General features: G+C 42.5%; 1 protein-coding gene and 1 pseudogene across 4 annotated transcripts in view; one reads left to right on the plus strand and one right to left on the minus strand.

Annotated features, from left to right (window-relative positions):
• Window positions 1–5,221: 5,221 nt before the first annotated feature.
• On the minus strand, window positions 5,222–6,138 carry LOC147423694 (deoxyribodipyrimidine photo-lyase pseudogene; annotated as a pseudogene).
• A 10,373-nt stretch (window positions 6,139–16,511) lies between these two features.
• LOC147423695 (primase-helicase Twinkle, chloroplastic/mitochondrial-like) overlaps window positions 16,512–23,942 on the plus strand; it is a 130,612-nt gene continuing 123,181 nt past the window's right edge. For all 4 annotated transcript variants that reach the window (XR_015186593.1, XM_086501602.1, XM_086501603.1 and 1 more), the window contains exon 1: window positions 16,512–16,706. Coding sequence is in view for 2 of the 4 variants with exons in the window: in XM_086501602.1 (XP_086357728.1) it covers window positions 16,574–16,706 (133 nt within the window). In the remaining 2 variants the exon portion in view is untranslated. The remainder of the gene's footprint in view (window positions 16,707–23,942) is intronic.

A 23,942-nucleotide genomic window follows, 5' to 3' on the forward strand; every position in this document is an offset into this window, starting at 1 on the left:
TCCAAGATTGGGGTTATGACCATATATACCTGAGACATATGGAAACCATAACAAAGGTAAACTTGAGGGACCATAGCTATAGGGATGTGACGAGAACACCGGTTGAGGAGTTTGATTCCGCCACAGTTGCAGGATCAAAACTTCTAGCTTGATTAGGTAAGCCTAAAGAACTGTGGATGTGTGGAGCTTCACAATGTGGTAGCTTGAAACGTGAGGAATGTATCCTAGAGCGAGCTATGGAGGATAAGGACTATATCCCAGAACCATTTCCTGAAGAAGAGTTAGAGCCTTTTGGATGGGAACACATCTTGGCTACTCTGGACGTGTGCGTCGTGGAGGATGCTCCCACAACAAAGTTTTGTGATGAAAATGGCTATGATGTCGTTCCTTATTTTGCAGTGAGTGTAATCCAGGAAAACGAAGAAATCCAGACATCAACAAGCTCTCGAAATAAGGAGCAAACAAAGAAATGTGGAGAATCAAAAGATGAAGAAGACGACGAGTTCTATGACTCTGTAGAACACTTCGAGCTTCAAGAAGATCAACGACCCGGGAATCAATGTCATCGCTACATGAATAAAGTGCATCAAAAGTGGATTCCAAAGTCCTCCAAGAAACTACCACCCACGAGCAAACAGACAGTAACTTTCCAATACCAGCCAAAAAATCAAGGGAAAGTACAAGAAGTCAACCTTGCTGAGGATAGTAGCGATAGTGATGAATCTTACGACATCCCCTATCATCAACTCAGGCCATCACTATCACCAACCGCTTCAGCAACAACCATGACAGGTCAAAAGAACAGGACAACATGTCAAAGCCAAAAAGCTCGACAAATCTGGATACTAAAAAGCCAGATCGGCAAAAAACAGATATGGATCAAGAAGACAAAGATCTCTAATGACAAATCACAAGATCCAACACCAAAACAAAAACAAGGAAAGCGTGCATGAACGGGTAAGAATATCACAAAGTCGCAAGCTTTCACAACTCAGGTTTGGACTCCAAAGAAGTTGATTCATGCACAAAAAAATCAAGAATTCATTTGGATTCCAAAACAACCACAGTATCAACTTTCAAAGCCTGAATCCTGTCACCAACCAAGCGTACAAGGGCTGAAGCAAAGACCATTGTTGACTCACACAACAAAAAGGTGGATCCCAAAGAAGTCTCTTCAAACACAAACGAAGCACGGGCAAGTATGGGTTCCCAAACGAGAGCCAGCAACAAAACAGCCAATAATCGCAAAGAAATGGGTCCCAAAGAAGAACAACAAAATTGTTGTCAGTGCATCGCCGCTTGAATTCTTACAATTCTTCCTACGATTACAGTACAGTTAGAAGAGAGCAAGTCGCTTCAATCAAGCAACGATACAGGAGCTTCAAAGACCATTACATTGCTTAGAATAGGAAGCCTCCTCGCCAACAAATGCCAATAAGCAAATTGCTTATACCCACATCTTGCACAACATAAATCTTTTCCATGCATTGACTGTGTATGCATAATAGGGCTACATTACAAGGCCTACATAGGCACAACTTTTAATTGCCCAAGCACAACACATACCCTTTGCGATACCCTGTCGTAAAGGATGACTTGAAATAGGACGGGGGGAGGCATTTTGAATGCAAACCTAACATTATGACTATTAGAGGGCAATGTTTTGTGAGATGCATTGAATTTTTGCATTTTATTGTGATAATTTTTTGACGAAATTTAGAGTATATGCCCTCATAATAGTGTTACAGAGGAGTATGGGGACAAAATCCATATATGAGCCCCTAGGGACATGTGTATAGTGTACATAGCATTTAGATTTCTATTTGAATGATTTTTCTTTTGTTAAGTTGTTTTAAGATTTTCTTTGAGTTATTATTAAGAAAAAAAAAAAGAAAAAAGAAAATCCATTGTCCACATGAAGAAAAGACTAACGAGAGGCCTGAGCACTACAAAGAGAAGAAGGTACAGGAAAACGATGAAACTTCACGACGTATGTCTCAGCAGCCACTACAACAGCCGAAGAACTTGTCACAAAGCAGTGTAAACTTCCAACCGACAAGTCATACAAGTCAGAGTCGAGTAGCTAAGCCACAAAATGAGTGAGGTGTTAGTCCCAAAGCTTCAAGTAATATTCTCAGTGGTCTAAGTGTCTTAGCTATTCTAGGTACTGCTCAAGCTGGAAGAGTTGAGCATATTTATGTTGTGTCACTCATGCTGGTATAGGTGAGCAAAAGAGTCGAAGTCTAAGTACTTACGTCTGGTGAGGTGAAGGAGAAGGTCCAAAAGACACTCACGTACTGAGCACTGTGAGATACGAGTGGAGAAACTTCTACATCAAAAACCCTTCTTGGAAAGGTGGAAGCTATTGAGACATCTTTTGATGTCACATGTGCTACATTTATTCCTCGAAACACCCATCATCTCCTTCTTTCACATTGCATGCTTTTGGTGACAAATTTCTCATATGCATATAGAGTGTCCCATAATTGGCACTTGCATCAGGCACTCTTTCCATGTTTCACCCAAGCACTCACCTTTCATGAACATGTACTTCACGTTCAACTGCTCAACTCCAATAAGAGCGTATACCAAAGGCATTTTTTTTCCCACCGGGTTTTTTCCCTTTGGTCATCCAGGTTTTAGACCCTAATCTAAAGACACCTATCACCATCCTCTTGTACATATTCCTTCTACATCAAAAATAAGGAAATGCTACTCAAATCAAATGACAAATGAATTGGAGCACCAATTTCAGATCATAGCATACTTCTCCTCAATGGCGAGTCGAAGAATGGCCTACAATGACAAAGCTGCAGACAACACTAACAACATGATTGCACAGGAACAAAGAAGTCCCCAATGAAGAAGAGCATACATAAAAGTAATCAGAGGATCTCAAAAGATGAATGATTATGATGATAGATGTCCGCTCTAATGGATCATAGTTCTTGTTGTGGTTCGACAAAGATACAAGCAGTGCAACAGATGAAGCCAAAACAATAGCAAAGTGTTGACCGCTGGGTCAACTACACAACATAACTCCTTACAAAGTTGTCATTGGCTCACAAGATAAGAAAGCCAATCACTCAATTCTACAGATTGTAGAAGTTGTTTCTGAGAATCACAAATACTCCGAATTGACAGATTTTCTGGAGCAAGTGATGGATGGAGCTTTCTCTATCCATGATGATAAGAGTCAAGTTAAACGACATTGGGTTCTTTTTTAATTTAGATCTGGCAGTAGACCTATAATGACAGAAACGGATGCTGCAGCTCGGAGCGTGGATGTGAAAGACATAAAGTTCGTCATCAATTATGATTTTCCTGAATCATGTGAAGACTATGTACATCGGATTGGACGAACAAGACAAGCTACTGCAAAGGCTATAGTCTATACTTTCTTTCCAACAACAAAACGACAACACAAACCACATCGCCATCGACAATCAGGTCATGTCGGGGACGACATGAACGCGGAAGGGGGGAATGTTGACCGCTGGGTCAACAACACAACATAACTCAAGTTTCGTACCAAAGTCTTATCTTTTGCGAGTTATGAAATGCTGCGGATTATGGCTATAAACGTCATTTGTAATGAGTAGTTATTCTTGTTTCAGAAGCCAGGGTGCAATGGCACTTCCAGATTGTGAATACAAAGCCATTTGACCTTTTCAACCCCATTTTTGGTTGAACCTAAGGTAGCTTTAGTATATAAGGTACCTAGGTCATTTTGTAAAGAAGACTTTAATCATAATCAAGTTTTAGTGCTGCCGTCTACTGTGTGTGAGAGAGAAAGAGAGTGAGTGTGAGCTTCATCCTCCCGCTACGCCCGGCTCGCTCAACACATTGGAGATCCGACTGCACCATTGTGGTAGGCTCGAGGAGAGCTACGCGACAACGCCAAGCATTCCACGCGAGACGAAGCGCACACGCCGACGCATCTACGAGCTATTTGTGGCCGTAAGTGTATCAAATGATGTTTGTTTTCTGCGTGCTAGTAGTCTATAGAATCGTGGCGACATAAGCTACGCATAGGTACTCATAAATTTTAGTTTCGGGCACTTTCGAAATTCAGCTCTGTCATCCTACGCGTTTTTCGCAGACGGGTTTTGAGTGTAGAAGCTTAGGGATAGGTGTATCCTAGTGAGGGGATGGTGTTCCTTAAGTTTCGTACGAATCTGACATGATTAGGTGAGTTACCTTTCGTATGTGTGTATGTGGCTAGGTGGTGTAGTTGAGAGCAGTGAGGATCTGGATTGTGGTTTAGTTGGCCTTCCAGAGTGTTGTATGTGTAGGATGGTCTCAGCCTGACAAGCTTAAGAGATTTCCTCCGTGTGCCTACCGTGTCATCTGTGTCCTCGATTGACATTATGTTGATCTAGGTAGTGTTTGCATGCACTTCATGGGTGTGTGAGACTTCCCGTCCAACAGAGAGAGAGAGAGAGAGAGAGAGAGAGAGAGAGAGAGAGAGAGAGAGAGAGAGAGAGAGAGAGGGAGGGAGGGAGGGAGGGAGAGAGAGAGAGAGAGAGAGAGAAGAGAGAGTGTGAGATAGAAAGAGGGATATAGAGTGAGAGAGAGAATGAGAGAGAGGGAGAAGGGCATATAAAAAGAGAGAGAGAAGGACTGAGAGAGAGAGAGAAGGGAAGAGATAGAGAGGGGCTAATATATATATATATATATATATATATTGTGGTGTACCGGAGAGAGAGAGAGAGAGATAGAGAGAGAGAGAGAGAGAGTACACCAAACTGAGCGTGTCCTCTCTCAAAGGAGAGCACCTCTTCTTATACTAAAGGGCGGGGTTACATTCCAATATGGCTAGCATCAAGAACTACCAAGTGTCCTCCCACATTGGTCGGACACACAACCTAAAGGATCCACACACCACACCTCCCCCCTTAGGGAGAAAAAGATGAACATCTTTTTACAAGATTGGACTAAGAAGGGACTCGACATGACAGAAGGGACTGCATCACTCCAATGCCTCATCCATGGGGAGTGAGCTTACAACGGCTTAGGGGCTAAGGGACTGAACTTGGGGGCTGGACTCGTCATCATGCCGAACATCATCAAGGCGTGGAACTCATACATCTCGCTTGTGCAAACATTGGGTCGCTATCCCAATGAAATGGACAAAACGAGGAAGGACTGACTGAGGATTGGGTGCGAAATTTTTGCGACATGCATCCCCTCCCGAAGGAGCTTGGTGTGATGGTAACGGTTATTCAATAAAAACTAGATTGTGAAAGGAACCAAAGATGAAAAGACTACCACTAAACACAATTTGAGCTTCACGATTGACACTCTGCTTCATGACCAGCAAGACTAGAAGATCAGGTACCTCTGCACCTTTCTTAATAACTTCATCAATAAGGGAGTTCCAATCAATAATTTCAGGTGTATCCAGTGTCCATTTGTGGCTAGGAGCTGTGAGTGGTGGATACTCAACCAAATACTCTAGTAGATGCCTCTGAATTTTACTGCGAACTGTTCGAGCACCAAACTCCTGCTTCTCAGAAGCAACCCAAACTGGGACTACATTATGGGCATCTACCTCAAAGACAGAAACAGAAGATGGGACTCCTCTACAAACAGCTTCTCTCCATGCTTTGCCAATTCGCAAGGAGAAAAATCCATGACAAGAATCGATGCACCACATCTTTCAACAAAGGCAGGAATATTGTCCTCCACTTTTCCCCGGAGAAGAAAGAAAGGGATGCCGAGGGAGGAGAGATTCTGTTGGACAACGCGGAGGCCATGCAGCATAAAGCCAAAATGGCGAGCCTGTGCATGAAGAAAGGACTCGACGAGGTTAAAGGAAACACATAGGGGATATCGCTGTTGGCGGGCCTGCTGGGCAGCATATAGGAGTGCCCAGTTATCGTGAGAGCGTTGATCACGAGACATCCAGTAGACAATAGGGGCACCTTGTGTTGCTTGTTGGGTGGCCTGCTTGAGAAGGCGAACCCTTCCTGCATTAACCTCTGTGCTGACATTCACCTCGCCATCTGCGCATACCTCCTCTGGAGCTTCCTCACTTGCCTCTGCAAGCTTGGCTTTCTTGGTTGCCCCCACTTTGGCCTCCTTCCCCGGCCGCTTCATCGCCATCCTTGAGGCCGTCTTGCCTGTGGGCGCCATCTTCACTCTCACAAAGGGCTACCTGCGGCAAGTCGTAAAATGCAGCAGCGTCACTTGTGTGCAGACGGCGCCAACGAGAAACAAATAGAAAGCCCCGGCCAAGGCCAGTGAGAAATAATTAGAAAGGGGGCAGCTATGGGGTTGGCGAGTTCCATGGGGCGCTGCAATCAGGTGGCAGCTAGCCTATGTCAAGGAGGAAGGTCGCCATGCCGGTAGACGCAAACCCAAGAACCTTAGAAAAACTAACCCACCCAATCAAGAAAGTGCCCGTCTCCTCCACCAATGTGGTGTACCGGAGAGAGAGAGAGAGAGAGAGAGAGAGAGAGAGAGAGAGAGAGAGAGAGAGAGAGAGAGAGAGAGAGAGAGAGAGAGAGAGAGAGAGAGAGAGATAGAGAGAGAGAGAGAGTACACCAAACTGAGCGTGTCCTCTCTCAAAGGAGAGCACCTCTTCTTATACTAAAGGGCGGGGTTACATTCCAATATGGCTAGCATCAAGAACTACCAAGTGTCCTCCCACATTGGTCGGACACACAACCTAAAGGATCCACACACCACAATATATATATATATATATATATATATATATATATATATATATATATATATATATATATATAAAGAGAGGATGGGATATATGAATAGGAGAGGAAGAGAGAGTGACAAAGAAGTAGAGTGAGATATTGAGAAGTAGAGAGAGGGGGGGGGGGGGGGGGGGGAGAGAGAGAGAGAGATGTATAAGGCAGACCAAATAGACATAGAGAGGGATAAATTGAGATGGAGAGAGAAGAGCTTTTGGAGCGAGCTTTTCTTGCTCAATATGATAATTGAAGCAATAGCAAAAAAAAAATCCATATGGGATGAGCTTTTTGGAACGAGTTTTTCTTGCTAAAAATGATAACTAAAGCAATAACAAATTTTTTTTGGCTCCAAACCTCTACTCATGGTGCTTGGTCTTTGAGAGTTTATGCGATTTTGATATGGTCGTGTGTATGCTTGCTCCATATTTTTATAGCTATGGATCAATGATTTCCATTCTTCTTTGAAATAGGATCAAATTTCATTTAATATAGAGCGACTCATTTCAAAAGCTTTTGGAACTTTAAGTTTACAATACAAAACAAATTTTTTTGGATAAAAAAGAAAATGCATGCATGATGAGTTAGAAGATGAACGTTTTTGGCAAGCTGAATCGTGGCAAGAAAATGGGCAATCAGCCCTTGGGTGTGGAGGGGCACACAACATGGTTTCAAAGTGGAATTGCCCAGATGAAGGCAATAATAGAGAAGAAGGTAGCGGCCTAATGAGTGCTCTAGAGGAGATAATGTGAAATCAAAGGAGTCAGGTGGACGGAACCCTATGTGATTGGTAGGTAGATCATCATTTAAGGCCATTTCAAATACTCTTAGCGGTGACCTTGTGATGTTGGATTGTCCAATAATATTTTCCATGGTAAATCCTAAAGATTATGGGGGTAGTAGAAACAACGAAATGTTTTCCATCATCTCTACACCAGATGGAAACATTCAGACTGAGGTTAAAGATGGTGTGACATTAAGTCATCATTTTCAATATGTGTTGGATTCAACCTTATCTACAAAGTTCTTGATGGTCACAAACATGGGTGTGGATATATCAACTAGATCAAATGTAATAATAGTGGACTTATCTCATAGATCCCTTGATGAAGATGACGAATTTGTTGCTAGAAACCTAGTCAAAAGAAATGAGCATTCATTTTCCGCTTGCCAGCAAACAACAGAAGATACTGGTTGGGAAGGAAAAAGGGAAAACAAAAAAAAAGCCTTCGGGTTCGGACCAGGTGGAAAAAACACAAAGTACACTGGAGTACATTGCATTAAATAGCCACAAGTACCCAGAGTAAAACCAAATGATTTCTAGGTGCTTGATTAAGAAAAAGGTGGACGAAGTTCCATAGGTATACAATAGGACTACGTTTATGAGCTTGACGTTGTACTTGATGGAGTCCCTAAGTTGTTAGGATGGATCAAAATTACGATGGCCATTGTTGGGTTAACCCTGTTTATTCTAGAATGAGGTATCCAGCTTTGATCAAGAGAAGTAAATGTGTCGGATATCTCGTCTGCAAAAACAGCTCTTGCTTGATCAATGTAATGAGCGGAAGGCCAAATGGGACTGCTCGGACAGGGAAGTTGCTAACTGCAATTACTTCAATTGGTATATTGAGCTCCGACAATGGAACACTACGATGCTTCCAGTGTGGTAAGAGTTCGGTTCTGCTTTGGGAGTGTTCCTGTGATTTCTATTACTTGCTGGCCGAATATAACTAGACCAAGCTATTTATCCACATTGGAAGCCATAATCATCCCACCGCAAAGGGAGTTTTACAGTCTGCAATTCAACATACAAGAGAACTTGTGTCTCATGTGGTGTCCGAATCAACAATGACTGGACCAATGAATGTACAAATTCAGTCTTGCCAAGCAGATGGTAATGGGAGTGGTGGTTCGAGAAAACGGAGAGCAACTTAATAGCAAAGAGCTCCTCTCCATATTGGAAGAGATACTACCATTGATCCATACTCAAAGGTGCTAATTTATTTTCTTGTATTCGAGTATGTTGTCACTTCCACGCGGTTCATGTGCATGTATGTAATATTCGTCTCAGGTTTAAGCACTGGATGAGAGAGGCAACTACTACACAGATTGGAGTCGGTGCCGAGTCCCAATTGATTTGGCTGAAGAATGACTGCGGCTATAGGTCTTTCCATTGCATGCTATTTCCAGGGCAATCCACAGACCGCAACAAGCGCTGCCATGTGTTCGAAATGTCGATCGATGGCCCTGGATCTAGTGTCGAGTAGAATGCAACAAGACGGCAGTGGAGAGTTGCAAAAAAATAGGGTTTACTTCAATCATGTGCGTAGGGTAGTGGGGTGGACAGCAATGGAAGCACATGTCTGTGATCCTATGTTAGGTAGGCTAAGAAAACTTCCTACTACTTTATTATTTCATAGCGTTGAATGATCATTTCTATGTACAAGATTCAAGAAATGCAAACAATTGCCATCTGCGAGATGAAAGAAGAAGACACTTAAGCGCAGATCATGTTTTGGGAAATAAAGAATTTCGTGCTATTGGAAAGTAGACGCCGTCCAACCAATTTTCAAAGGATGCATGGCAGATGAGGCTGGAGCAAATTGGAAAGCTGTTCGAACTTTATTCAATCAACGGAGGACGTGACAATGTTATGGAAGAGAGGGAACGCTCCTGTTTGTTTCATTGGGAGCAAAGCTTGCACATTCACACCATGCAATGCATGCATTAAAATTTCCAAGATGAGCACAAGCGTATGTGTGAATTATGGCATTGTGCAAGGAGCAAAGAAGTGGCAACAAGCTTGTATAGGACTATACAAGCTTGGTGGGTTTCTGAAAAAGTGTCCGATTGTAACTTGTCACAAATGGATTGTTGAACTAAGTTGGTGGCATGTGCGGTGCCCTTGCTGGAGAAAACACTTTGTTGGGGTGAGTATATTGAGCCAATTTTGAATAGAAGTCAAAAAATTTAGTGTGCAAGTGCAATCCCTTAATTCAAAAAGAAACTGCAAGAAGTGGATGATCTGTTGTTCATTCCAACTACAAACCTTGCAGCAACAAAGTAGCGAGCTAGCTGGCGTGTGAGGGAAACAAAGCACACGAGCTGGCTTGCCGACGCGGGAAACAAAGAAATGATGAGCTTGTATGATGCATGCATGTCTAATCTATCAAACGCTTTGTTGCAAAGTGTCAAGATGCTTTCTTTTGTTGAGGGTAGGTATCACGGTACTGGGCCTTCTGCTGAAAAAATTGCACGTCGGGCACAACAAGGTTGAGCACCTGGGTTGGCTACTATTGCTATAGAGATTGAGGATGGGCTCGGTTGTACACCACTCTATCAATAACCAGCAATGGAGGGAGATAATATTACAGTTACCAAAAAGTGAAAACGGGCTTCTGCAACAAAATAAGCTATGAGGAGGAGAATGCTTTGCATCAACCAAAGTATCTTACACAAAACATCCCACAAAATCATAGAGAATTCCAAGCAACTACTGGAGAGGCCAATCAAGTGGTCAAGGAACACGAGGGAGGACTAGTGATTGTGGAAAGTGACATTCATAAGACAATGTGGGCAATCCGTCGAATACCAAAGGGAAGCAGGGTTCAATGTCAAGGGTGGTTAGGATCCAGAGTCGGTAAATGTAAAAAAAATATAAAGAACAATGGGAGCGGGTGTGTTGCGCCATCCTTTTGGGGTATTTGGACATGGGAGAGAGGGGATGACAGTGGTCACAAAAACGATTCAAAGGCACAATTCATGTGGTTCTGCAATGATAGTGTAGATTACACATGGCAAATATGTAACAATATCCCTCAATGCCCAACAAGAATCCCAAGTATATGGTCTGTGGGAAAGGGAACAAACTTAAATGCTTCAGAGTTGCTAGCATTAGAGACAAGAGACTTCACAGTAGAGAAGATTGCAGTCAAGGAGAACAACAATGTGCATTATCAGCCAAGAGTATCTATTCAAGCCTCCAAGAAAATTGAGTCGATAGTAAACATGGAAGCCCATATTGTGAACACACTGTTGTGAAGGCTAGCATACATGAAAAATTCAATCTACTTCCCAAGTTCGAGGCGACAAGTATGAAGTACATATTGCAAATAGCCCAATGTGTACATGTGGAGACTTTGTAGAACAAGTGGCACAAAGCAAACCATATATGGCCTGCAAGCATATTTACTACATCTTCCTCCTCTATTTTGGCTTGGATTTAAACTACAATTTGTTTATCCATCAAAGTAAGCTAAGAAGTGAGGATCTGTTGCGTGTCTTCATCTGTTGGTGTGCGTGCAACATGAAACAGAGTTGTAATTAAATTGTATTGATCACATCCCCCGATGCCAAATGCAAATGCGTGCACGAATTGTAATTGCTAATTTTATATTGTATTTCGTTTTGTTGGAATTCAAGATTTGATATGGTGGATTGAGTCTTGTTGTCCTTGTACTAGTAATGTGCATAGCATATTTTATGGCTACTACATGTTATATGCTAGATTAATATTGTAAATTTCAGGGAAAATTTCATGCTCTGGTAAGGTAGCTTGTATCTAGTTGTGCTTCCACTAAGTTCAAAGCATATTGTTTTTTGATGGGCCTGCTTTCTTGAAGGTTCAAATGGATTGTTAGAAAACAAAAAAAATTCCTTCCTAAATGCTCTCTCCGTCGGAGGTGTAGAGAGCTTTTTTGTTGCAAATATTACTCCATAGCAAGGCTGGGGAAAATCTCCCTTGTAATCTCCCTCCGAAAGCTCTCTCGGCTTCCATCCCCTGTCCCATGAAACCAAGATATGTTTTGTTTACGGATGGTACAACCTATAACCTTTGCTTTCAGTACTATAACCAATGAAAATACATTTGACATCCTTATCATTCAATTTTTTGCGTTGTGTTTGTGGCACCAAAGCATAAGCCAAACATCCAAAAATAGCGCACATGATCAATAGATGGCTTTCTATCATGCCATGCTTCATAAAGAGCCATAGACTGCAACACTTGTTAAGTACATAAGTGGCAGACATGATAGCCTCAATCCAAAAGAAATGTGGCAAAGCTTGGCTTTTGACCATACATTGAGCTATTTCCATAAGTGACATGTTTTTCCTCTTAGCAACACCATTTTTTTGAGGTGTATACGACAGTGTACATTGGTGTTTTATCCCACGACTAGCAAGAAATGCATTAATTTCATGAGACATATACTCCCCCCCTCGATCGGAACAAAGGGTGCCCCATAGTACATGTCAAGACATTTTTTAGCACAATAAACAAAGATTACTTGAAGCGCATAAACACTTCGGACTTTGCTTTAAGCGGATACACCCATGCATGCATGGAGTAATCATTAATGAAAGTCACGAAGTATCTTACCCAAAATACGGCCTTCACAAACATGCTTCATAGGTGCTTCAAGAGGTGGCAAACTTAGCCTCTTTTGCCTTCAATTTCAGACATTGCTTGATTAAGTGATCATTAGCTTTACAATAATGGCAATGCATCTTCTTTTCTCGCTTTTCACCAGAATTTTTGGACGAAGCGTTGCCAACAGAAGCATTAGGAACATGTGATTTACCACTTTGCAGAAGAACCATGAGAAGTGGTTACATTGCTGTTACCACTTTTTCTTTAAGCAGCAATAAGAGCATGTTCAACTGCTCGCTATTTAGCCCTATTTTTTTCGGAAAGTGACTATTGCAAAAGCAATGTGCATAATGCATCAAACTGGACAACTTCAGGATTTCCTTGGGTCATAAGTCTTCAAGTACTAGAAAAGGTATGGTAAGAATCTGGCAAAGCATTAAGAAGAGTTTGCACAAGGGAACTATCAAAAATGACTTCGCCTGGAGAAATTAGTTGCTCATTGATATCCATGATACCAGCAAGGAAAGTGTCCATTTCATCTTCCTCATGCATAATCTTCGATTCCAACTCTTTACACAGCAATGCAATTTTAGCCTCATTGTTGACTTACATAAAGACCAGCTAGAATATCCCAAGCCTGTTTTGCAAATTTAGCTGAACAAATGTGAGGAGTAATAGTGCGTACACAGATTACACAATCAATGCATGAGCTTGCACATCTCTTACATCCCAACGAGCTTGCTTAGTCATAGGACAAACAGCTCTAGCAGCATCAATTCTGTCACCAAAACTTGTAACATCCTCAATATCGCCTGCATCCTTAGAACTAGGACGTACATCAATGCCGTGCACAACATTTCACACACCCTTTGACACAAGTACATGTTGCATCATGTAAACCCACATTGGGTAATTGTCCCCATCCTATTTATCCTCAACAGCAAACATCTTGAACACATTTGTGTTGTTGTCAATCATGGCAAATGCCTACACCTGATGTGAAAAATTCTCAAAAAGAGGAGAACTGAAGTGGGACTAACACGTGCACAAAAGGACGAAATTGCATGTGCAATACTGCTTGTTGAGCTAGCTTGAAATATTTTTGAAGCTCATTGAAATATGAAAAGTGAGCAACCATGTGCTGGCGATGTTGGCAACTAAGCCCGAGAGGACACAACCTTCTCTAAAACCAAGTGTTGGAAATAGGGTTTCAAGGAAATGCACACAGCTTGGACAAGATGGAGGAAGATCAAGACACACAACAAAGAGTGTATTACTTAGTGTGCAATGGAAAGATATGTTAGACTTAGAGTGATGGGCGTATATACAATGCACAGGGGAAAAAACCTCCTAGTGAATGAAAACAATCTCGATAGTCCTTAGTGTGTTCACACACATCACTACCACATGTATATGGTAACATGATGTGTCATCCCAACAAGCCTCCTTTGTGTGTCATAGTAGCACCCAAATATAAAGTATCCTCCCTTGGAGAATTTAATAGCAAGGTGTAGGAAAAAACCACCTTTGCCTAGAGAATTTAGTAGTAGGGTATATGCCAAATACACCTCCCCTAGAGAATGGTAAGCAACTAGGTGGTAGGTCGAATGCAAGTGGTGCTTCCTTCGATGTTGGAGGTCAAAAGACGAATGCTTATTGCAAATCTTTAAACATTTTTGTGTTGTTGGTGTCGACTACAAAGTATTGGAGTTGTTGATGCTTCTCCTCCCCTCAAAGTGTGTCGTCAAAGTGAATGCCGATGGTGGCATGGAATATGTGTCAAACTTTGTGCAATATGTGCTAGTGAGGATGGTCTTACCCTTTGTAGGGTAGTGTTTGATCCTTTTACAAATGTTTTCTTTCTAAAGCCAAATGTCATCATGATTCGTAGGAATGCAAATATAGGGTGTTGTTGCTAGTAGGGGTGTTGCTAATCTTGAGATTAAATAAGGCATACAAAGCTTTGTGTTTAGGCCTTGTGAAAATTTGACCATGTGAAGTGGCTCTTTGGGGGTTCACTGTGGGAATGAACTACCTATATTTTGACATGTATAGATTATGAGCTCGATTGGGAGATTGATTGACCCTTGCGGGTGAAACAAGTGCCACCCTCTCACGTAATGGCAACTAGTTGGAGCTCAAGTGGCAATGACGAGGGCTGCACAACCAAGCCATATTCGAGAGAGTATGACTTCTTGCTCTACTAGGCTACCTTGGCAGCCCTCTAAGTGCAAACAAGAACTTGCGTGCAGCTGATTGCCATACACAACTTGCTGCTAGTTTGAACAGAGCCTCTTTCTTGAGCTATTACAGATGGTAGATGAGGCGAGAGGTTTATTTTTGCAGGCGGTAAAGGAACAAATCCTCTATCTTATGGACCCGACCTTCCTATGAAGGTTGCTAGAGTGTGTGTTGAATTTTGTTAGATCCTCAAAAGTATGTGAGTGTGCACGCTTTAGGGCATTGACCTTCTTAGCCTCCAATTTATAGGAGATTCTCATAAAGAATTGCTCACAAAAGGTGGTGTGACTTAAAAAAAGGTTATCAAGCATTTAATGTTACAAAGCCACAATGAAGGTGAAAACTATGCAAGAAATCAACTCTACAATTGCAGTTCTACAAAAATTATAGAAATTGATGATGCACTTATTGTGAAAAATTGATTGATTGCACCTATGGAGCGTGATTAGAGAAAATAAGTAGTCGATAGATAGCTCTCAATGAATGCTTCCTCCACACACAAATGATGCAATGTATTGTGATCTCTAGAGGAACTAATTGAGGAACTAATTGAAGATGGCAATTATGCAAAACCACAATGAAGGTGAAAACTATGCAAGAAATCAACTCTAAAAGCGACTTCCTCCTCTTTAATCACCAAAGGGTAAAGGAGCATGCTCATGCCCAAGTGGTGATTAAGGAGTGGGATTTTTAGGAATGCTAATGCAATAGGGATTAATAGGCCTATGTGTGAACCGTCGTCTCTGATACCACATGAAATGAAATTCAGTTATGGGAGAAACAAGAGTGAGCCGTTCATGGTGTAATTAGTGTGCTAATGAAAAGAGATTAGAGAAACATATTGACACTAATGGAAGCAGAAAAAACATGGAGTTGATTTGATAACAAACTAGATGCAAATGATGAGTACAAAAGTGAGCTCAAATGATGGGTAATGCTTGGATACAAAGTGTGTAGCTTACGCTTCTTTATAGAGTAGGGAGATAACATTTGATGGCATAAGCAATGATGTCAAAGTGTAGGCTTCCAAACAAAAGGGGGTTTCCACTAGTTGGTGGTGCGGATGTGTCACATACCCCAACAATACGTTCTCTTTTATAATCTAGTTGTTCATGTCAAGTTGCTAAAATTTATACTCGAACGTGTCATGAAACATTATTTAAGAGTATGTGCTTGAGTTTCTCTTTTTATAATGGGGAAGCTGATACCATCTACTATCATTGAGAAGGACACATAATCAAAGAATGCAATGTATAAGATGCAATACTATCTACACCCAGATTTGCAAGAGACAAGTGGAGAGAGTTCACTCTCTGGCCGGTTCAGTCGCCTCAACCATGGTACCCAAATTACATTCCATGGAATCTCACATCTTGATTCACAATAATTGATGTTGCCACGTTGGCCACATACTTCATAACACCGTTGTATGCTATTCATACAAATTGTAGACAAAGTTAGATTGATTGAGACCATAACGATAAATTAGTCTATTGTAAAGTTTGCGAACCTTCAACGGGTGATACAAATTGTACCCCACTATTTTCCTACTTTCTAGTCATGCAAGCATACAAAACCACATATAATTTTCCCGACAATAATCTAGATGGTATTCAACTACATATCATGCATGGCATACTAGAATTGTTCAATTGAATTTTTCATTTTTGTGACAAGCTATCCTGCTTCTCTCATATAGACTCTCTCCCTCCCTCTCAATCAAACAATTGTTTAGAAATACTTTTGACATTACAAAACTTATTTTGTTTCAATAAGTTAAATTGTATTGTTTCCCTTCCCCTCTCTCACTTTTTCCATGTCGCAATTGTAATTCTCTCCCTCAACATTTCTATTAATTTTCAAAAGTATGTGATTCATTTCAAATTAACATTTGTCTTCTATTGAGTTTTTGCAAAAAGAACGGTCAATGTGCTCACCAATAATAAAAGCACTCTAAACAATATATAGTCAATCTGGTATGCAAATAAACCTTATCATATCTCACCCCCACCCTCGAATTCTAGGGTAGTAGGTTTTGAGTTCAAGCTCATCGGATAGATTGTTCCTACAAAGTTAAGAAAAGTCATTTCTTTTCATCTTCTTCTTCTATCTCCACTCCTACTCTAGATGACCTCTAGATACATCAATTAGCTCAAAGTATTAGCGAATGGCAAACCATGAAAGATAGCTCAAAGTAATAGCGAATGGCAACTATTCATGGACATGCAAAAGAAATCAAAGTGAGTATATGTCGTTTCCGTGTTCGACGAAAGCTTGCGGACCTCCAATGGCAACATATGCTGTCTTCAAGCTACCCGGCTTGCGTCGTCTCACTTCAACTGCTTCACTCAGATACCACTGCTCAGAGGGAGGCGTCGCTGGTGAGAACTAGTCTCTGTGTGTGTGTGTTTGTGTGTGTGTGAGAGAGAGAGAGAGAGAGAGAGAGGAGAGGAGGAGGAGGAACATACTTTAAGGTGAACAATCCTGAGAATCCGACGGGACCAAACTTCAGGCCTTGTAATCTCGTAGCTCACTTGGTAGAGTTTAACGCTCCGGACCAAGAGGTCGAGAGCTTCCTCTCACATTTGTTATTGCATAGAAAAAGCCATGGCACCAGTTGTTGTGGCAAAATTACTAGAACCTGGGGCAAGCAAATTGGGGTTGCAGAGCATGGCTGCTCTTGATAAATAACACACACTACCAAAAAGATGAGCACTATATTATTACTTTGGTCGACCATGTCTGTGTCGTTGAATTTGAAAGTGCAACGTCGTAAGTTTCGCATTTAGTAAACCCGTCTTCCTTTTTTTGTCGAGACCATGTCTCTCTATCTATGGGGCAAGTCTCTAGCTTTGTGGCCTTCGTATGCTTGTGACTGAGCCTCTTGGATCTGTCAAAGGTGCAACGGAAAGAAGGTGAATCGGATGAGAGACTTGTCTGCAACCACGATCAGGACGCCTCTCTGTAACGGGTAGCCAATAGATCTCGTATCTATCGTGATGGATCTCGTCGTCGTCAAGGCACAAGTGTGTACTGCCCACCGAACGGGCACTGGATCTTGGCGAAGGTGCACAACCACCACAAGGGTGTGTAGACAGCCTGAGAGAGGGAGCGCTAGTGGATGGAGGAGAGATTGTAGAGGGAAAACGCCAGAGAGAAGATCGATGGGCCTGCAACCAAAAATGCTAGAGAGAGTTGAACTGCAAACATCAAATGCTAGAGAGAGAAAACACTAGCACACTGAGAGAGCCCAAATGCTTGTAATCTGCATAACACAACATGCCAAGAGTACAAGGGGGGGGGGGGGGGGGGGGGGGGGGGGGGGGGGGGGGGGGGGGGGGGCTACCTATTTAGGGCAAATGGCAATTTAACCTACTTAGCTTGGAAAACCCCATGACCCCATACTGGCTGGTATATGGCTAATAAATGTATAAATTCACTAAAAGTGACCAGTGACACATATTTAGTAGCATGACTGCAGATGACTCAAGGCACTGACCCCGGGAAACCCTAGGAACGGGGTCTCTCCTCATGCCAGCCTATCGGGTGAGCAATACAGTGATGTGCACCGTCAAGAATAGGTATGCCTACCTCAAGTACGGCCTGGCACAGCCACAAAACAGCCCTCACTCCTTGATTTTCTCTTGGGAGATACCGGAGCTACTACTGGACAGGAAGATGAACTCTAACATCCCCTCTCAGCTCCTGGACGTGGAAGGAGTCCAAGGGAACTGGCATGAGAGGATAATGTCGCCTGTGGAAGAGGTTTGGTGAAGATGTTAGTAGGGTTATCCGAAGTCGGGATGTACTCTAGTCGGATAGAGCCATCCTTCGTCTTCTCACGAACAAAATGGTACTGTATCTCTATATGCTTGGTCCGGGTGTGAAACAGTGGGTTCCTCGCAATGGCATTATAACTCTAGTTGTCTGAGTACATAATGGTCGTCTACTGCAGAAAGCGCATCTCCAAAAGTAGCCTCCGGATCCACATTGATTCAGATGTAGCACTACAAACAGCACGGTACTCTGCCTTTGTGGAAGAGAAGGCAACTGTTGGTTGTTTCTTGCTGCTCCATGTTACTGCTCCTGAGCCAAAAGAAAAGGTAAAACCTGTGGTCAACCGTTGTCCGTCTTGATCATCTTCCCAATTGGAATCATTCCATCCTCTTAGAATGGTCACCGAACCTCCAACTGCATATTGAATGCCAAATGATTGGGCTGCCTTCAAATACCGCAGGGTTCTAAGGGCCTGCTGCATGTGTAACTTGGTGGGTTTCTGCATAAAGGAACTGAGAAGACCCATCGGAAAACTGACATCAAATCGGGTGTTGAGAACCAAAATGAGAGAACCAACCAGCTCCGATAATCTGAAGCATCTCCTAAAAGAGGAATATCAAACTGTGACAACTTCTGATTGGGATCCATGGGAGTAGAGATTTAGTTGCACTTGGTCATACCAAATGTTTCCAATAATTCGTGGATATACCGCTCCTGAGAGAGGAAGATGCCCCCCTTTGTCTGCCAAACCTCCAATCCAAGAAAATGATGAAGCAAGCCAAGATCTGTCATCTCAAACTCCTCTACCAAGGTTGTCATAATACTGCGGATGTGCTCAACATGGCTATGTGTAATCACAAGATCGGCGACGTAGAGGACAATAAGTGTCACTAACCCTCCCTCACGGTTAATGTACAAGTTTGGATCAGCAGAAGATTTGTGAAAGGAGTGTCATAGAAAAAAGGAGGGAAAATTACCAAAATACCCCTCTAATTTGAGGAAATTCCCAAAATACCCCTCAAATTTCAAAAATTCCCAAAATACCCTTGTATCTATTTTGCTTGGATTGTTCAAGATTTCCTATTCTTCATTCGTTTTTGACAATTGAGATGCGTTTTGGAGTGCTCAGCATGTAATTTGTCACCAATTACCATCCCAAAAAAGGCAATTATGTCTAAAAATAATGAAGCAATTCATCTCCAAAGCCTACGTAACCAACTCAAATTGTAGTTTTAGCATCTTGTACAATACACAATCACTCTTCTTGCGAAGGCCTACAAAAAAAATTATTTTTCGAGAAATTTACTCTCACAACCAGGGGTAGTTTGGGAATTTTTGAAAATTTGAAGGGCATTTTGGGAATTTATGACAAAATATCAGGGGTATTTTGGGAATTTTTGAAATTTGAGGGGTATTTTGGGAATTTTCTCAAATTAGAGAGGTATTTTGGTAATTTTCCCAAAAAAGAAATCAATCTTCCGGTACCACGCTCGAGGGGATTGCTCGAGGCCATAGAGAGCCTTGAGCAACCTACAAACCATGTCTGCAAAGTCTGGATCCTCAAACCCCGGAGGTTGCTCCACATAAACCTCCTCCTCTAGGTCACCATTGAGGAATGCCGAAACCACATCCATTAAAAAACTGGTCACCCGAAAAGGGCGGCAAGGGCAAAAACAATCTGAATGGTCGCCATTTGTGCGGTCGGTGCAAAGGTCTCCTCGTAGTTTGCATCGGGTCTTTGAAAAAAGCCTTTGGCAACAAGCCTTGCCTTGTGCTTATCCAAAGAACCATCAGCTTTGTACTTGGTCTTGTAGACCCACTTGACCTTGATCACTTTCTGCTTGGCAAACCGCGGAACCAACACCCATGTGTTGTTCTTTTTGATGGAATCAAGCTCTTTCTACATGGCCAACTTCCACTTTGGGTGTGAAAGTGCCTCCTTAATCGTAAGAGGAACACTGTCCTTATCACTATGGACATCAATGCATAGTTCACCTGTAGTAACGGGTCATCCTGTCACAAATTGCTGACGTATCAAGCCATTGAAGAAAGGAGCCAACCTTCAGATCCCAGCCAAGGGGCCAAAACCCTAAGAAGAAGAAGCAGCAGAAGAAGAAGAAGTTTTACAGACTTAATAAGTCTTGATGAGTGGCCTATTTTTTAAGAAGAGTTCCACCAACATACGGGATCCCATCCGATGGGGCCCAAGTGACATAAAGGCATTAAAAATAAAGCAAAACGCACTCATAAGACTTTGCACAACAAAATATGATGATGTGGCACTTGTATGGACGTTCCGCAATTCGCGACGGATTTTTAGGGAAATCCCGAAATTATAGGAAAGCGTTTTTTGGGGTTAGCTTTCCATATTTGATGCTTTTAGGCTTTGGGCGTGTAAATATGAGCCTTGGGGGCCCTCTCTGACACTCTTTAGCGCGCGGATTGCAAAGGAGGTGCTCCTCGACTATTGTACTTTGTGAATCGGTAATAATAAAGAAATACCGAAAGGGACGCCAGCGTTTGGGGCTAGTGCTCTCTTGGGGTGGAACTTCGCCACTCCCCGTCTCATGTTGTGCATCTGAGCTTGTCACAAGACGGGCACCACGTGCGAGTAGAAAAGAACAGACTGAACAACTTTAAGCACTTCAAATAACAACTGAACTGAAAGAGATGCACGACACGAGACGGGGAGTGGCGAAGTTCCACCCCAAGAGAGCACTGACCCCAAACGCTTTCGCCCCTTTTGGTATTTCTTTATTATTACTGTTTCACAAAGTATAATAGATGGGGAGCACCTCCTTGCAATCTGCGCGCTGAAGAGTGCCAGAGAGGGATCCCGTTGAATTGTAAAAGAGGATTGTGACTCTCCTTCTTTGTTTGCAGTTGATAGGGTTGTCCTGATGGCAATAAGTGAGGTGGAGATTGGACTCCCCCCATCCGAGTGTGTTCCCTATCTGTAAGAGGCATCTTTCTTATGCCAGATGTGGATATTCTAGCTTTGTCATGTAGCTCAGCTGATTGAGCTAGGTCTTGGTGAAGTTGTGCTAACTCATTAGCTGATACTTCCATTGATTGTACGTGTGTTTGTGTTGGTGCATTTTGTGGTGCATGTGCAGTGTTCTGCAAGGCACATATTTACACGCCCAAAGCCTAAAATCATCAAATATAAAAAGCTGACCCCAAAAAAACGATTTCCTACAATTTCGGGATTTCCCTAAAAATCCGCCGCGAATTGTGGAACGTCCATACAAGTGCCACGTCATCATATTTTCCTGTGCAAAGTCTTATAAGTGTGTTTTGCTTTACTTTTAATGCCTTTATGTCACTTGGGCCCCATCAGACGGGATCCCGTAAGTTGGTGGGAACTCTTCTTTAAAAATAGGTCACTCGTCAACACTTATTAAGTCTGTAAAACTTCTTCTTCTTCTTCAGCTGCTTCTTCTTAGGGTTTTGGCCCCTGGGCCGGGATCTGAAGGTTGGCTCCGTTCTTCAGTGGCTTGACACGTCAACAGTTTGTGACATCCCCCCTTCTTGAAAGAAAGTAATTGTCCGCGATTACAACAGATCTGCAAAACAACTCAAGTTAGCTCAAAAATTTCCGAGGGTCATTTCGAGGGACAATCAGTTTGCTCTTTTTTTTTTGTTAAGGAGTTGGCTTCTCCTCTCGGCTCTTTTGTTAAAGAGTTGGCTTCTCCTTTCGACTCTTTTGTTAAGGAGATGGCTTCTCCTTTCGTCTAGATTGGAACTCTTGATATTCCGGCGTAGTAAAATTAGCCATCACACCCAGACCGCATTGATCTTCCATGGGTGTCTTGATGCATTAAAATTACATACCCAGGCAATCTAATCCAATTAGGAATATTCAATGGTTGGCACATCATAATGCAACACAAACGCTCACTTATGCATGTTACAAGACATAGAAACATAAAGTCGCCGATGAACACTCCCCCGACAAATAACCATCCACGTCCGGGCCATGAGCTGTTCAACGACTCCCTCATCACTCCTCTCGCAAATAACCTAAAAAGGTCCGAGCCATGAGATATAGAGGCCTTTTACTACCAGACGCCCCCCCATACCATAGCCTGCGTCGTTTGGAGGTGCTGAGAGTAACCACTTCTCAGACTTCCTAATACTCCCCCCGCAAATAACCATCCAGGTCCGGGCCACGAGTAACAACAACAATACTCCCCCCGTAAATAACCACAAGGGTCCAGGCCATGAGTAAAAACAACACTTTTCAAACATTTCAATACTCCCCTCGCAAATAACCACAAGGGTCCGGGCCATGAGTATGAACAAGCATTCTCAAACATCATTTCTCAGTACTCCACCCGGAAGGAAAATCACCAATTATTGAAACCAGTATTAAAACCAGAGTTAACAATTCAAATCGGCACCAAGACAGGTTTAAAATAGATACCATCCATTTCAAACAAATTCCAAACAGGATCACCAAACAAGTTCTCAAACAAAACTCAAACTTAAAAAGCAATCGCAACATCAGTCGAGCTCGAAAAGTCGATTGACTTTCCATCCTGAAACTGCACTAAAAATTAGGGTTAGGTTCCTTCCATAAGGTCGTAGCCGACCACAGCATGGTCCATCAGCTATTGGACAGACATTCTTCCTCTGGCGGCGATGGTAGTCCCAAGAAATAGCAATCACACTGGACCTCCAAGCAGGAGGTCCAGTGTGATTGCTTCCATAAGGTCGTAGCCGACCACAACATGGTCCATTCAGCTATTGGACAGACAGTCTTCCTATGGCGGCGATGGTAGTTCCAAGACATAGCAATCACACTGGACCTCCAAACAAATTCCAAACAGGATCACCAAACAAGTTCTCAAACAAAACTCAAACTTAAAAAGCAATCTCGACATGAGTTGAGCTCGGAAAGTCGATCGACTTTCCATTTTGAAACCTTCACCAAAAATTAGGGTTAGGTTCCTTCCATAAGGTCGTAGCCGACCACAGCATGGTCCATCAACTATTGGACAGACAGTCTTCCTCTGGCGGTACCAAGACAGGTTTAAAATAGATACCATCCATTTCAAACAAATTCCAAACAGGATCACTAAACAAGTTCTCAAACAAAACTCAAACTTAAAAAGCAATCGCGACATCAGTCGAGCTCGAAAAGTCGATTGACTTTCCATCCTGAAACTGCACTAAAAATTAGGGTTAGGTTCCTTCCATAAGGTCGTAGCCGACCACAGCATGGTCCATCAGCTATTGGACAGACATTCTTCCTCTGGCGGCGATGGTAGTCCCAAGAAATAGCAATCACACTGGACCTCCAAGCAGGAGGTCCAGTGTGATTGCTTCCATAAGGTCGTAGCCGACCACAACATGGTCCATTCAGCTATTGGACAGACAGTCTTCCTCTGGCGGCGATGGTAGTTCCAAGACATAGCAATCACACTGGACCTCCAAACAAATTCCAAACAGGATCACCAAACAAGTTCTCAAACAAAACTCAAACTTAAAAAGCAATCTCGACATGAGTTGAGCTCGGAAAGTCGATCGACTTTCCATTTTGAAACCTTCACCAAAAATTAGGGTTAGGTTCCTTCCATAAGGTCGTAGCCGACCACAGCATGGTCCATCAACTATTGGACAGACAGTCTTCCTCTGGCGGTACCAAGACAGGTTTAAAATAGATACCATCCATTTCAAACAAATTCCAAACAGGATCACTAAACAAGTTCTCAAACAAAACTCAAACTTAAAAAGCAATCGCGACATCAGTCGAGCTCGAAAAGTCGATTGACTTTCCATCCTGAAACTGCACTAAAAATTAGGGTTAGGTTCCTTCCATAAGGTCGTAGCCGACC

Source organism: Adiantum capillus-veneris, chromosome 26 (genome assembly GCF_014529385.1).
Source record: "Adiantum capillus-veneris isolate H3 chromosome 26, ASM1452938v2, whole genome shotgun sequence".
Lineage (NCBI taxonomy): Eukaryota > Viridiplantae > Streptophyta > Polypodiopsida > Polypodiales > Pteridaceae > Adiantum > Adiantum capillus-veneris.